Source organism: Parasteatoda tepidariorum, chromosome 6 (genome assembly GCF_043381705.1).
Source record: "Parasteatoda tepidariorum isolate YZ-2023 chromosome 6, CAS_Ptep_4.0, whole genome shotgun sequence".
Lineage (NCBI taxonomy): Eukaryota > Metazoa > Arthropoda > Arachnida > Araneae > Theridiidae > Parasteatoda > Parasteatoda tepidariorum.
Window position 1 is genome coordinate 17,028,603 of NC_092209.1, and position 14,151 is coordinate 17,042,753.

At 31.7% G+C, this 14,151-nt stretch overlaps 1 protein-coding gene across 1 annotated transcript in view; it reads right to left on the reverse strand.

The window, feature by feature from the left end:
* LOC107441908 (uncharacterized) overlaps positions 1 to 14,151 on the reverse strand; it is a 208,420-nt gene that overhangs the window by 92,125 nt on the left and 102,144 nt on the right. The window contains exons 40-45 of the mRNA XM_071181726.1: positions 12,559 to 12,671; positions 10,596 to 10,742; positions 8,378 to 8,579; positions 5,845 to 5,979; positions 4,623 to 4,765; positions 1,324 to 1,440 (exon numbers count right to left, since the gene is read on the reverse strand). Of these exons, the coding sequence (XP_071037827.1) occupies positions 1,324 to 1,440; positions 4,623 to 4,765; positions 5,845 to 5,979; positions 8,378 to 8,579; positions 10,596 to 10,742; positions 12,559 to 12,671 (857 nt within the window). The remainder of the gene's footprint in view (positions 1 to 1,323; positions 1,441 to 4,622; positions 4,766 to 5,844; positions 5,980 to 8,377; positions 8,580 to 10,595; positions 10,743 to 12,558; positions 12,672 to 14,151) is intronic.

Genomic DNA, 14,151 nt, shown 5'->3' on the forward strand with positions numbered 1-14,151 from the left:
AGCCCCGCCATCTATTGACATAATTCGTAACTAATTTTATAACTTGGCAGGTAATTCTGGTTTCCTACACAAACATTTTAGTAGGAAGAACATGACCATGGAATAGAAAACACATCGTTTTTACAGGTTTTTAAAATCAGCCCCGCCATCTATTGACATAATTCGAAACTAATTTTATAACTTGGTATGCAAGTCTGGTTTCCTACACAAAACGCAAATATGTATGGGTCATTTTGGTGTGGCCATAAATAAATGAAAGTTACTATTGTCGGTTTTAAACTAAGTTTATTCTGAGTAAAATTAAATTAAAGTACTTCAAATTTTACTTAAGTTTGATAAAATTGGTTTTAAATGTTAAGAAAGAAAATAAAAAATTTATTTGACTCCATTCGCATGTAAACTGCAAAAAAGGTCATAAAATTGTGGTGATTTCTAATCTGAAATTAGTTTTGTTCCGAAAGCTACAGTTCAAAATTTAAAGAAAACATAGAAAAAATTACAGAATAAAAAGAGAAAAAAAATTATTAAAAATCCCCCCAAAAAGATATAATCTTTTCATCAGCTCAAACGACCATATTCGCAAAAAGGAGTGCTTTCTTATATTGTATCAATAATGCGAAAGTCAAATATATCGATGAAAGCACTCCTTTCTGCGGATATAATCGTGGGAGTTGATGAAGAGGTTATATCTTTTCCCCCCAGATTTTTAGTAATATTTTTTCTCTCTCTTTTCATTTTTCTGTAATTTTCGCCACATTTAGAACTTATTTTATGAGTTCTATATATTTGCAGCTCATGCGCAGTAAATAAAACTTATTGTTTTTCTTAATTTTCGTCGTTTTTCTTTTTGTCCTTTCTGTATTTATTTATTGTGCTATATATACACATATATATGCATACATATATAATTAGACCTTAACTTCATCATAAACTGAAATGTATTATCCCCTTTTTCCTACCATTTCTTACGTAACAGAGAAGTAGGGGCACGCGCTTAATATTCACTCGAGCGAATTTCAAAATATCCTGATTAGGAACATATTATATAATTTTATCAAAACCATAGCCTGTCGTGAGAAACCGATTGCAGATTTGAAATTAGCAACGTGAAAATGTCTAAGATCTGTTACAAATGTCAGGCAACGAAAACTGCACCCGGACGCAACAGTTTAAATGTTTATAAATAAAAAATATCAAATGGTAATGGCTGGAAGTGTTCTCTAAATTCAAAAGAAAACATTCTGTTTCAGTTCACTTCCGCTGAGAATCATTTGTTGTAAGAGATTATGTGCTAAAGTCTAAGGTTTCCAAAAAATTTCATACCTGCAAAGATGAAAGCGTTTCATTTTTCCTTTGGAGATAATGCAATCCTGTTGAACCTTCAGCAGCTGCTTTGATGAACTTCATTTGTTCTTCAAGCGAATTAAAAGTTTCATTTATCTGGTTAAAGTACAATTAATATTTTAAAATGCACAAAACATACCAATTTACAACATTATCAGCCCTGCAACATTATGCACAATAATTGATACAGAGTACTTTACAATTCTTCTGAATTTTATTAATGAAAAGTATGATAGATACTACGGAAATGATTCTGGAATCATATGCAGAAATTTTAAAAGTTATTAGATTTTTTACTTTTTTGCCTTACATGTATTTGATACGTAACTTTTTGAAACAGGTCAAAGTTTAAGAAGATACTGAATCGTTTGCTTTACGAATCACCGGTAGATTCAACCTAGAATTGAGAGGGAAAGATTATTTTTCAAGAGCAAGATGTATTTAATATTTAAGATGTATTTCTGCATATTTTAAAAACTTGCGGATTCTAAGATTTCCACACTTGGAAATCTTAGAATCGATTAAATTCGTCTAATACCGCTTCTGTCAACTGCCATAGACTGATTTCTTTTTAAAAATGCACAAAAGTGGTTTTATAAGTCTTTCTTTATTAAGACTTATTTTGTAAAAACAGAATAATTCCATTTTACCACAAGGAACTAATAATATAAATATTTATATTTGGAGCCCTATGACGTTGCTTAATAACTCAAACAACAATTCAAGCAGTAGGTAATATAAGAACTTCGCTTACTAGGACTGAATGCGTAAATTAATTAGAGCAGACGATAATATAAGTTATGAAATCAGACACAAAACGTACTTTTCCGAATGAACATACCCTTTTATCGTTGGATTCGGATTTCTGATCCCCCAAAGTATAAGGGATAGCATCAATCTGTGAAATATGGTCTCATAGGCAAATTTCTACCAAAATTTGATCCGGGAGTCCCCTTGTCTTTTGGATTGGGTTCAAAATTACAAGGCTACGGAGTTGAACATGGGTAGTTGTAAACTCGAAAAAATCGGGTGATTTGTTCAACGACTGTTATTAAAGTAAAATATATAAAAGTAAAATAATACTAAATTTTGAGGTAATGTATTAAATTTTGCAAGAAGGTTCAATAGTCAATAAATATCCAATCACATGACTGAATTGTGTTGAATAACAGCTCACAGAAATGATTTTGTTTAAAGTCGCTCACAGTATAGAGCTAAAATGGGCCGTCATAGATGATGTTTATATCTCCTGTTTCATTGCAGATCTCGATTAATGCCGTTTTGGAAAACAGGAGTGAATGTTTATATCCTCATGCATTTACAACCACCAAAACACGTTGATAATTGAAATGAATATATTTGACTTCTGTTATCAGAAATCTACTTTAATTTAACATAACAGAAATAAGAACTAAGCGCCAATGTTGTATATTCGGGGCTGTTTGCACTCCGGAAAATGTATAAGAGTGGTAGTAAAATCATTTAATTTCTGGTTAGTTGTTAGAAGGAATGAATGACATGAATCAAAGCCTCCACACGGTTTTTTATAGGTAGTCTGATCAAACCACTATGAAAATGATCCAGACTTCAAAAGAGCCATTTAATACAAAATCTAGTAAAATTAAGAAAGTAGTATTAAATGTTTCTCTAAAAATTTGTTTAATTTATGTATATGATTGGTTTGTCCTATTTTACTTGTCAACCACCATAAATTCAATTCTCAAATTGATATGATAAATTTCTTCCAATTGCTTTTAAAAAAAGACCCATTCCATTGAGCTTCGGCGATTTATGAAATTCCCACTCACAGAGATGCCAACTTGCTCCGGACAGCAAATATATATTTAAAAGTGGTAGATTATGAATTGTAATTCCTGGTTTAATCAATTCAATTTAGTAGATTTTTATCCACCACTATTTCTAAGCAATTTGTAGGCTTATATAATCCATCACTTTATTTAGATATGTCATGCTGCTTCGCGGCCCAGGTGCCCAATAAAATCAAAACACTAGGACTAGGACTAGATATGTCATGCTAAACCTTTTAAAAAGAGAGCAATAGTACTAAAATATTTGCAAAATTTACTTTGTCATTATTTACCACTTTTTTAATTAGTTTGGCGTGTCCGGAGCAGTTGGCATCTCTGCACTCATATGAATTAGTTAGAGCCCCTCACAGGGCTGACGCTAAGATAATTAAAACATATGAGTACTTTTAAAAAATAATTTGGGTTCATGCGCACAACTGGTTCACTTTTTAAATAGTCTGCGGAGACTTCTAAACATCGTGCGGAGACTTTCTAATGTATAAGGTGCTGCATGAATACCAAATCTTACTAAAAGTTATTTCCGTTTTCAGGAAACAGTCCTGTATATACGTTAACAAGTATTGGTGGCAGGGTTTCTTTGAGTCCTCCCAAAAGTAAGCTAAATATGAAATGGTTTTGCCACTAGCTTTTTGTCTTCTTTTCAAGAATGTAAACAATCCTGTGACGGACTTTTTTCATAAAATCATTTTCCTGCAATTCCTCTTATTAATCAAAGTATGAAGAGGAAATTGCGAATTTTATTTGTAATTAAACCGTTCACTATTATTTGTAATACACATTTTGTGAACTAAGAAAATTCTTTCCCATACAAAAAAAAGTAAAGTGTTTTTGAGGTTGGAAAACGGAGAAAAAAAATACACCTCAGGTAGAAAATGAGGTTGTGTTTTGCACCAAAACTAACTTCATAAATAAACCCCAATTTCAACCTCATTTACACCACATAAAATATTCTCATATATAACTCCACAATACTTTTAGTTGTGATTGGGTGAAAAAATAGCCTGCACACCTAACAAATAACCTCTCTAAATTGGTTGATCTAAAATAGATTTCCAACAACCTCAAGTGTGAATAAAACAATTTCATACACCTTGATTATGCAACTTGATCTTTTAAGGTTGTTTTTGAAGTTAACTTCAAATAAACCTTAAAAACACCTTAAATTGTAGAAAGGGTTTCCTTATAAATTATTTCTGTAAGTTTTAGCATGGGATGTAATTTTTTTAGTAAGTGGTAACAAAAAGGTAATAAACCTGGACACTTTAATACACTCTTTACCCGCACAGAATGTGATTATCAAAAGAAAATATATTTACATGAATGTTATCGCCTACCAGATCTTTCAACATTAAAGTAATATCTTAGAAAGGAAATTTCCTATTAGCACTAGTATTAATGTAATATCTTCGTAAAATTTTTTTAAGGTTCGTGATTACTATGTTTTCTTACTTTTGCAATGATGTGAAGTGCTGGTTCATAGCTCTTAGGAGAAAAGAGTATCTTTCCCCGAAAGAGAGGTTTTAAAAATCCCCACAAAATGGCACCACCTCGCATTTTCATGATTTCTTTGTATCCGTGCCGGCAAAAGTCAGCTGAAAATAATTAAAATATATTATTTTAATGTTGATAAAGATGTTTCAGACAAATTAACGCTTTTTTATGTACAATCAGGTTTAACCTAAAAGAAATATTCGTTTGCAATTATGATGCATTTCCTATTAACAGGGAAGAGTTAGACGTTAGGAGTTTCGTTTCTAATTTGAAATACCACTTAGTTGTGCCATAAATAAAATATGAACTACTTATTTAGGTGGTTTACAATTTAAAATAGCTAATTAAGTATATATATATATATATATATNGATTCAGAAAAGCATTCGTACAAAATCAGAATCAAGTTGCAATTAAATAAAAAACGGTAACTTAAATGCAGTCTTTGCTAATTTGACAGACTTACTTTGCTTTGACTTTAATTATTGTTAGTTTAATCATATATATAATCAATGTTAGTTCAAAGTATAACTAAATAGTTTTATTTTGAACAAAGTAATGGTGAATTAAATAAATCAAACAATTATAACTCCGCCCACAAATGAACTGCTAAAGAAATACTTTGATTACCAGCTTTATCTTTTTACCCTGGTTGATACGGTTTCATGCTGTCACGTATTTGTGACAGTCGGCGCGAAAGGGTTAAATATAGTTGTAAGGTATGATAAGTGTCGAATCTGAAAATAAATTTGCTTTTTGAAAATTTTCTTTCGATCGGTTTTTATTTTCAAATGGCCCTTACTTAAAAAACGCGTTTATATTTAAGGAGCTGAGTGGATGAGTCAGGTAAGTGACATTTTCAACATGACTGTCATTAGGGTAAGAAATAAAAAAGTGGTATGAGTTACAGATATTTTATTATAGAGTTGTTGTAAACAGGGCTTATAGTTATTTGCCTTAATTTATTAACCACTACATAGTTTAAAGTAAACAAAACGATGCAAGCTTACACAAAGCTAATGAGGATTAGTTATATTAAAAGTAAATTGAAAGCAATAACATTTCTGTTACATTAAACATTACCAAATTGATGCTTTCACTCTATGACATTTTCCTGTGAAAATGTCACTTACCTGGTACATCCACTAAACTCATCATTTATATCATATGCTATACTTACTCGGTAGTCTCAAAAGCTCTTTTTCTTCGATTTTGTTTTCTGTTTCTGAGGGAGCGAGAAGTTGAAACCTTCGACTTAATGAAGTTAAAGGTTTTCCGCACAAGATCTGCCCTCCAACTGCCATCGCTTCAGGAGCTACAAAAACACAATATTGAAGATTATTACACACATACATCAACAATTAATTTCACTCTTATTCTCTTTAGAAGGCATTTATCGGTTAATGGTTAAGACTGGAAGTTAATGCAGATAAAAAAATATATACATATCAATGAGTAATTGGCAAAATTTTATAGTTGTTGTGACTAACCATTACATGGTCTTTTTTATTATTAAAGATTAACATCCAAAATTATACCATATATTGTTACTCGATTAAAAAACTTAATACATTTAAAAATATATAGATTGGAAATGACAGTTGACATATTTCAAGAGCTTAGTATGCACCCTTTTTCAAGACTTGACAGACGTGAATGAATTCTCATTCATGTTGATACTAATGCTTTGTTACCAGGCCTGAAAGCGAGACCGAACAGAGAAAAAACTGGTAGAAGAATTATTTCAATATTAGATAATATTCGGGAGGAGTTAATCTATTCTCCACAAAAAGAATTCACTGCAAGGAAATTTATCACGGCAAAAAAGTAATTCAATATGAAAATTGAATCCATTAAAAACAATTGGTAGTTATGGATTTTTATTATTCCGGGAAAAAAACTAAAAAATGAAATTTACTTGTTACCAGTTATTACTCTTTTCCGTCTCGATATATATGGGCTTTCAGCCCTGTTTGTTACCGATATATAGCACTTTACCATATTAACTCTCTTAAAACGTAAAATAAAGGTTACAAATTATACAATTATATCATAAATTAAGTAAGTTTTCTTTAGCACGTCACCTAGTTAATAATTGCTAGTTAAAGTCTTCTCATAATTAATTATTTCATTTAGCGACCGTTGAAAAATAATTTCTTTAGTGGTAGCAGCATAAGCATTTTGCCGTATTAAATCTTGAAGTTTAATTTTTTTTAACTACCACGATGAATCAATAATTTAAAAAAAATGTATCGATAAGATCTATTTGTTGGCTAATTATGCTTATAGATGAAGAAATGCCTACTTGCTCCACTTTGTAAAAAATATTTTCAAGTGTTAACAAGTTTTTAGATCAGCATTTTCTACTTCAAATAATTTTTCACAATTACCTATCAAAAATTCAAAGTATCCCATGAAAAGGCAACTTTATTGCAGTTATCCATCACCTCCTACATCAAGAAGCTTCCACACAGTCTTTTATAAGTAGTCCGCGCAGACTGTCTAAAAAGTGAACCAGTTGTGCGCATGAACCAAAATCCTTTTATAGAAGTAATTCGAGAGAAATTTATCTTATATATTTGAGAATTGAATCTGTAGTGGTTGACAAGTGAATAAGGCAAACCAATAATATTCATAAATAAAATAAATTTTTAGTTAATTATTTGCCACCACTTTCTTATTTTAACTATATTCTGTATTAAGTGACTCGTTCTGTAAGTGGATATCCTTCACGGTGGTCTGATCGGACTACCTATGAAAAACCGTGTGGAGGCTTTCAGTTATAGAAGGCGTTGAGTTATCTCGTGTTGGTACTTTTAATGAGTATGCGTAATTATCCTTATTCTACAAGTTTTACTATTTAATTTGCTTACAATTTTTTAAAACTTTTGCGGAAAGTGGAGTTGGCATAACCGTAGATGTCTTAATAGTTTTGTTTTTAGAAAACTCTTCCAAACATAATTTTTATTTTACCACCACTTTGTAAAATCTTTTTCAACCACCGTACAAGTTGGTAGGCATGAATAAAGCACAGAGATATCATTAAAATAAAGATAATTGTTGTGTAATGAAAAACAAACTAACTAGCTATCCAATCGGTTCCTTCTTCTAGTTGCCGGAAAAGCAGTTTTACTTCGGGAATCATAACTTCAGTGACTGTTTCCAAGTGAGATGTCAGTTTGTTTACTATTGCAGGAGCATTAGATAGAATGCTCAGTGTTTTGGATGCCTCCTGTGCATCTACCTCAGCTTCTTTTAAAACACCTTCTATGCCTAGGGTTCCAAACTGGAAATAAATGAAAGCAAAATAATTTTTAATATTGTAATCGGTCACTTAACAACGAAATTAAGAATCCATACTATATCACTAAAGTAATATACACATATTTATCACATATATTATAACGCGCTGAATGCCACGCTAATTTTACATGGCTTGCTCATCTGGCCACACGGTAAATAACTACAAACTAAATTAGCAAATACAGGCAGATTTTGCTAGTTTATAAAAGGTTTAGCATAACACATCTGATAAAAGTGGTGAAGTGTATATGCATACGAATTGCTTAAAAATAGTGGTAATAAAAATCTACTAANTTTACCACCACTTTGTAAAATCTTTTTCAACCACCGTACAAGTTGGTAGGCATGAATAAAGCACAGAGATATCATTAAAATAAAGATAATTGTTGTGTAATGAAAAACAAACTAACTAGCTATCCAATCGGTTCCTTCTTCTAGTTGCCGGAAAAGCAGTTTTACTTCGGGAATCATAACTTCAGTGACTGTTTCCAAGTGAGATGTCAGTTTGTTTACTATAGCAGGAGCATTAGATAGAATGCTCAGTGTTTTGGATGCCTCCTGTGCATCTACCTCAGCTTCTTTTAAAACACCTTCTATGCCTAGGGTTCCAAACTGGAAATAAATGAAAGCAAAATAATTTTTTATATTGTAATCGGTCACTTAACTACGAAATTAAGAATCCATACTAAATCACTAAAGTAATATACACATATTTATCACATATATTATAACGCGTTGAACGCCACGCTAATTTTACATGGCTTGCTCGTCTGGCCACACGGTAAATAACTACAAACTAAATTAGCAAATACATGCAGATTTTGCTAGTTTATAAAAGGTTTAGCATAACATATCTGATAAAAAGTGGTGAAGTGTATATGCCTACGAATTGTTTAAAAATAGTGGTGGATAAAAATCTATTAAATTGAATTTATTAAACCAAGAATCACAATAATTAAGTCAATTTTGAATAAATTTTCTGCAATTCCATAAAATAGCGTAAATTTTATAGTTTTATATCATGTTATACGCTATCAGCCAGCTGTTTTTCACGGCCTATGTGAAAGGTCAGTGTCAGCCACTGGTGGTTGACGCGGCCTAAATGTAATATCAGTGTCAGCCACCTGTGGTTGACGCGGCCTATGTGAAAGGTCAGTGTCAGCCACTGGTGGTTGACGCGGCCTAAATGTAATTTCAGTGTCAGCCACCTGTGGTTGACGCGGCCTAAATGGAAAGTCCAGTGTCAGCCACCGATGACTGACTCGGCGCTCAACGTGATAATATGCTACGATCATCTAAATTCTAAATGCAAAGACTGGAAGAAAACCAATGTCATACTCTTCCTCAAATCCAGAAAAGATCCTTCGTCACATTAAAGTTATTAACCCATGAGCCTTTAGTGCTCTTTAGGAAAAACCATGGAAAAAATTATTTACATAAAGATAATGTCCCGTCAAGGGCGCCGGCAGAATAATATAATAGGGGGTGCAACCCTCTCACAAACTAACCTCCCCCCCCTCCCAAAAAAAATATTCTGCTATTACATTTTGTTTTGTTATTACATATACTTTCATCTGTTCATTTTTTCAAGATACATTTCTTCATTGTTAGCAAGATATTTAAAAAAAAAGTACGAATTTCTTATACTTTCAAACTTCGCCCAGAGGCGATCGCGCTGGCGCTGGCATAGCTACTGACTTTGAAACACAAATAACTACAAACAGTAGTTTCGTATACTAACGTGTTTGTGCCCGCTTAACATTGGTATTTATTGTGTTGATGAAGTTTTACAGTTGCGAGAAGTCAGTTTGTGTTATACACCTTTGTTAAACTGAATAACTAATAGAAAATATAATATTATTTACATTTTATTAAATGAAATATAGCTTATATTAAAAATATAGCTTAGATATCTGCCAAGTTTGTGAATGCTCAGTGTAGATAAGAAAAGAATCAAAGATGACTCAGAATTCATTGAAAAAGTTATAAACAGATTTGGACAGCAAACAAGACGATTACAATTCTTGTTTGATTGAACAATTTTTTAATTGTTACGTATCGATAATTACTTAATTATTTGTTTTTCCATAAAAATATGTTTAATAAAAAAATTTTATAACAAAATTTTTCTGTATCTCTTTAATTGTTTAAAAAAAGCCAGGGGGGTGCAAATGCACCCCCTTGCACCCCGCTACCGGCGCCCTTGTGTCCCGTCTTACTTTGTTATCTAACGATCAGTTTGGCTTTCGGAAGCTAGCCGGATGCGGAATTCGTATCGACTGGGGTTCGAATCCGGTTCGCCTCATTGGAAGGCGAACGTTGTATCCCCTGAGCCAACTTGGCTCAAAACTTTTTTTTTTTTGTCTACGTGGAATTTTTGGCGTTTTTCACCAAAAACGCTTTCTAGACCAATTTGAAAAATGTGGCTTATCATAATATTTTAATACGCCCTTCAATTCAAATAAACAAATAAGCTATGTTTTAGGCATTTACAATAAAACCCTCAAAAATGTTTTAATTCTGTTTATATAAAACTTGATAGGATTAAAAAATAGCTAAATTTTCGTTTGAAACTTAACATATGAATAACAATTGGATAAAAAATTATCGGAAAAACGAGTGCCATACCGAATAGAGAAATCTTTGAAATACTAAATCCTGCAAGTGTTCTGCGGATAGTGTAGTTTTGTTGTAGTTAGAAAGTATGCACAAAATGCTATCGTCACTAGGTCCTTTGCAAAATGAAACTTTGTCTGAATCAGGTATCACCTTTGCCTAAAATATATAATAAAATGTTACATGAATACTAGGCCTACATTTTTAGATATATTATTCACAAGTATTTTAAACATAATTTAAGACATGTAAATGCTTTTTGTATTAATATTCATAATACATTTTTTAATCATTTATGTAATAAAAATATTATTTTAAAAACGTTATATTTTAATTATCGTTAAAATAAGTTAGTTCGGAATTTCCTTTTTTAGTTGCGGTAATCAATTACTGACACAGTACTTTTAAAACATGGAGACTGGGAGTAAATTTTTGTTGCATTTATGCTAGTACTTAATCATACCTAATTTAGAATGAGAGAATTTTAAATCTGAAATTAATTTTGTTTGGAAAGCTACAGATCCTTCTTTTCAAAATGATATTTTTAGTTAAGTCGGAATGTTGATTAGTCAATTTTAGTTAGTAAATTTTCAGTTAAGTTAATTTCAAGTTAATTTTCAGTTAGTAAATTTTAGTTCAATTAGTAAATTTAGTCAATCAGTTAGTTAATTTTTTGTCGGAATGTTGATAAGGATCATCATGTACATGTCTATATACCTACACATGTAATTGTCTGAATAACTTTTGATCTAATAATCAGATCTTCCAGGACTCAATCTTAATGGTTCCAGGAGTGACCTCAAATATGCAAATTAATTAGTGCAGACGATATTTTAAGTGACGAAATCAGACACAAAATCTTATTTTTCTCAATAAACTTACCTTTTTTTCTGACGGATTCGGATTTCTGGCAAAAGTCTGAATTTTAAGGAAGTCGTATGTTCAAAATTCAATTTCTCAGGAGCTATTCCACCGATTTCACTCAATTTTTATATTTTGCCATGTAAAATTAAAATAAAAATTTAAAATGATGCAAATAAAACTTTAAAATGATGCAAAAAATTTTAAACCTTATAACTCATATTTTTTTCGAATATTATTAAATAAAATGATAAAAAATAATAAATATATACTAAAATTTATTTTCTTGCATAGAATTACCTTTAGATAAACGAAATTTAAAAATTTGTGCAAAAATTTTCAATTTGCTTACTAAATTTTTGAGATATGGCGACACACGCAAAAAGCAAATTTAACATTAAGGTTTCCAAACTTTGGATCGCTCTCCTGACCAAACTGTGGGGGCCATATTTCCCAGATTGCTGCTATGTTTTACTGGTCAGAAAGGTCATAAATTTACATCCATCGAAAAAAAGGTATGTTTATTAAGTGTAAATGCGTTTTTGTGTCCAATTTCGTAACTTAAAATATCGTCTACTCTAATTAATTAGCATATTTGAGGTCACCCCCTCTAACCATTAAGAAAGAGTCTTAGAACGTGAAAATCTGATCATTAGATCAAAAGTTATTTAGGGTGGTCCGTTTTTTCACGCACTGTACAAATGAATGTTTTTGCTTTTATAATTTAAAAACTTCATAAATGTTGCATGCATAAATACTAACTGATATAAGAGGGTAGCCACAATGTGAAAAATTTAAAAACTGGTGATACATGTTTCATAAAGTTGTTGGAAGTTTTAAAAGTTTTATTTTCAATTTAATTCTAAGAATTCTATTAGGAAGTTTTAACATAATTAATTAATTGGCAAATACTTTCAGGTATTTAAGACTCAGATAAAGTATTTTCTTTCTTCGATCTTTTTCTACCAACTGTGGCTACTGTGCATAAGCGAAGTAATTATAAATCGAGGCTTTGTTTCTAAGCAGAAAACAAAACATTTCTGTTTGATAATCATAATGAAGACATTTTTGTATGACAAGAAATAAACAGATACAAATAAAAGATGTGGTTAACCTGCTTTAAGTCAATTTTAGATTCCACAAATTTGGACACGACCTTAGGGTCAACCATGAGTTCAGTGAGCAATATCTGTTCCACATCATATCGAAACACGTCTTGAGGATCATCTAAAATAAAGAACATATTGCCATTAATAATTAAAGGGAAATAATTGCTTAAATAAATTCAAAATTAAAACTAAATAAAAGTTTAATGCGCAAAAAGAATTTTTTTTTTTGCAATTTAACTTAGTCGTAATGAACTTAGTAGTCATGTTTTCATATTTTAAACTGATTTACAGATTCAGCACTGTGCTCGTCCCGCAGTGGACTGATCGTTAAGACACGGTTCCCAGCAGATCGCAGAAGTCAAGCGTCACTGGCTGCGGTCAGTGTGCGGGTGGGTGACCACTTGGATCAGTCTGCGTAGGGACAGAGGGTATGCGGTATTGGTCCTCGTTAAATTGTTCTACAGCAAAGTGTTCCACTTCGCGTGCAGGTCGTCGGGCTACCGAAGCGGGGGTGCCATCACCTATGCAGAGGATCGAAATTTCCAAAGTAACTTGGTAACAAAACGAAGTATGCTTTAATATGATTCTATTTCGGACTTTACCCCGCCTTTACATAAAAACCATGAGTTACCAACACTTTTTTCCGGTAAAAGCCCGAAACGAGAGATTTTTGAAAACTGCTGCTAAAATTATCTTTAAAAATTATTGAAATCTTTTCAGTAGTAGTAGAAAATATACTGCATTAGTTCATCTTTTTCATATGGAATCTTATTTGTGAAATGGCATAAATATCGCATTTCCTTAATTTATTTTTAAATTTCTTGTAATTCTTTGAAAAATAATTATAAGACAAATCCACCGATATAATCTTAAATCATACCTTATTTCGAACACTTTCGCAATTTATATTTTAAATAAAAAAATTAAAGTGTGTTTCAATCTTTTTAAGGCAGGCAGTATACAATAGATGGCACTTTTTTGGTAAAAGAGGCCGTTGATGATACCGTTACATTCTTCCGCGAAATCGAACACCTGCCATTATAATTAATCACTATTAATTATTTTTAATAATCTGATTAATCAAGGGCCCGATTAACCCTATACTAATGTTTTTTTTAAGATTAAGTGCCACTTCACGGTATACACTTGCCCGGTATACTCTCAATAATGTTTTTTTTAAGGTAAAGTGCTACTGCATGGTATACATTTGCCCGGTATATTGTTATTGATATTTTTAAGGTAAAGTGTCACTGCCCACGGTGTATATTTGTCCGGTGTAGTCTCATTGAGTTTTTAAGATCAACTGTCTCTGCACGGTATACATTTGTCCGGTATACTCTCATTGATGTTTTTTTAAGATTACGTGCCACTGCCTGGTATACATTTGCCCTGTATACTCTCACTTATGTTTTTAAGGTAAAGTACTACTGCACGGTATACACTTTGCCCGGTATACTCTCAATGATGTTTTTTTAAGGTAAGGTGCCACTGCACGGTATACATTTGACCGGTATACTCTTACTGATTCTTTTTAAGGTAAAGTGCTACTGCACACGGTATATATTTGTCCGGTGTACTCTCAATGAGGTTTTTAAGAT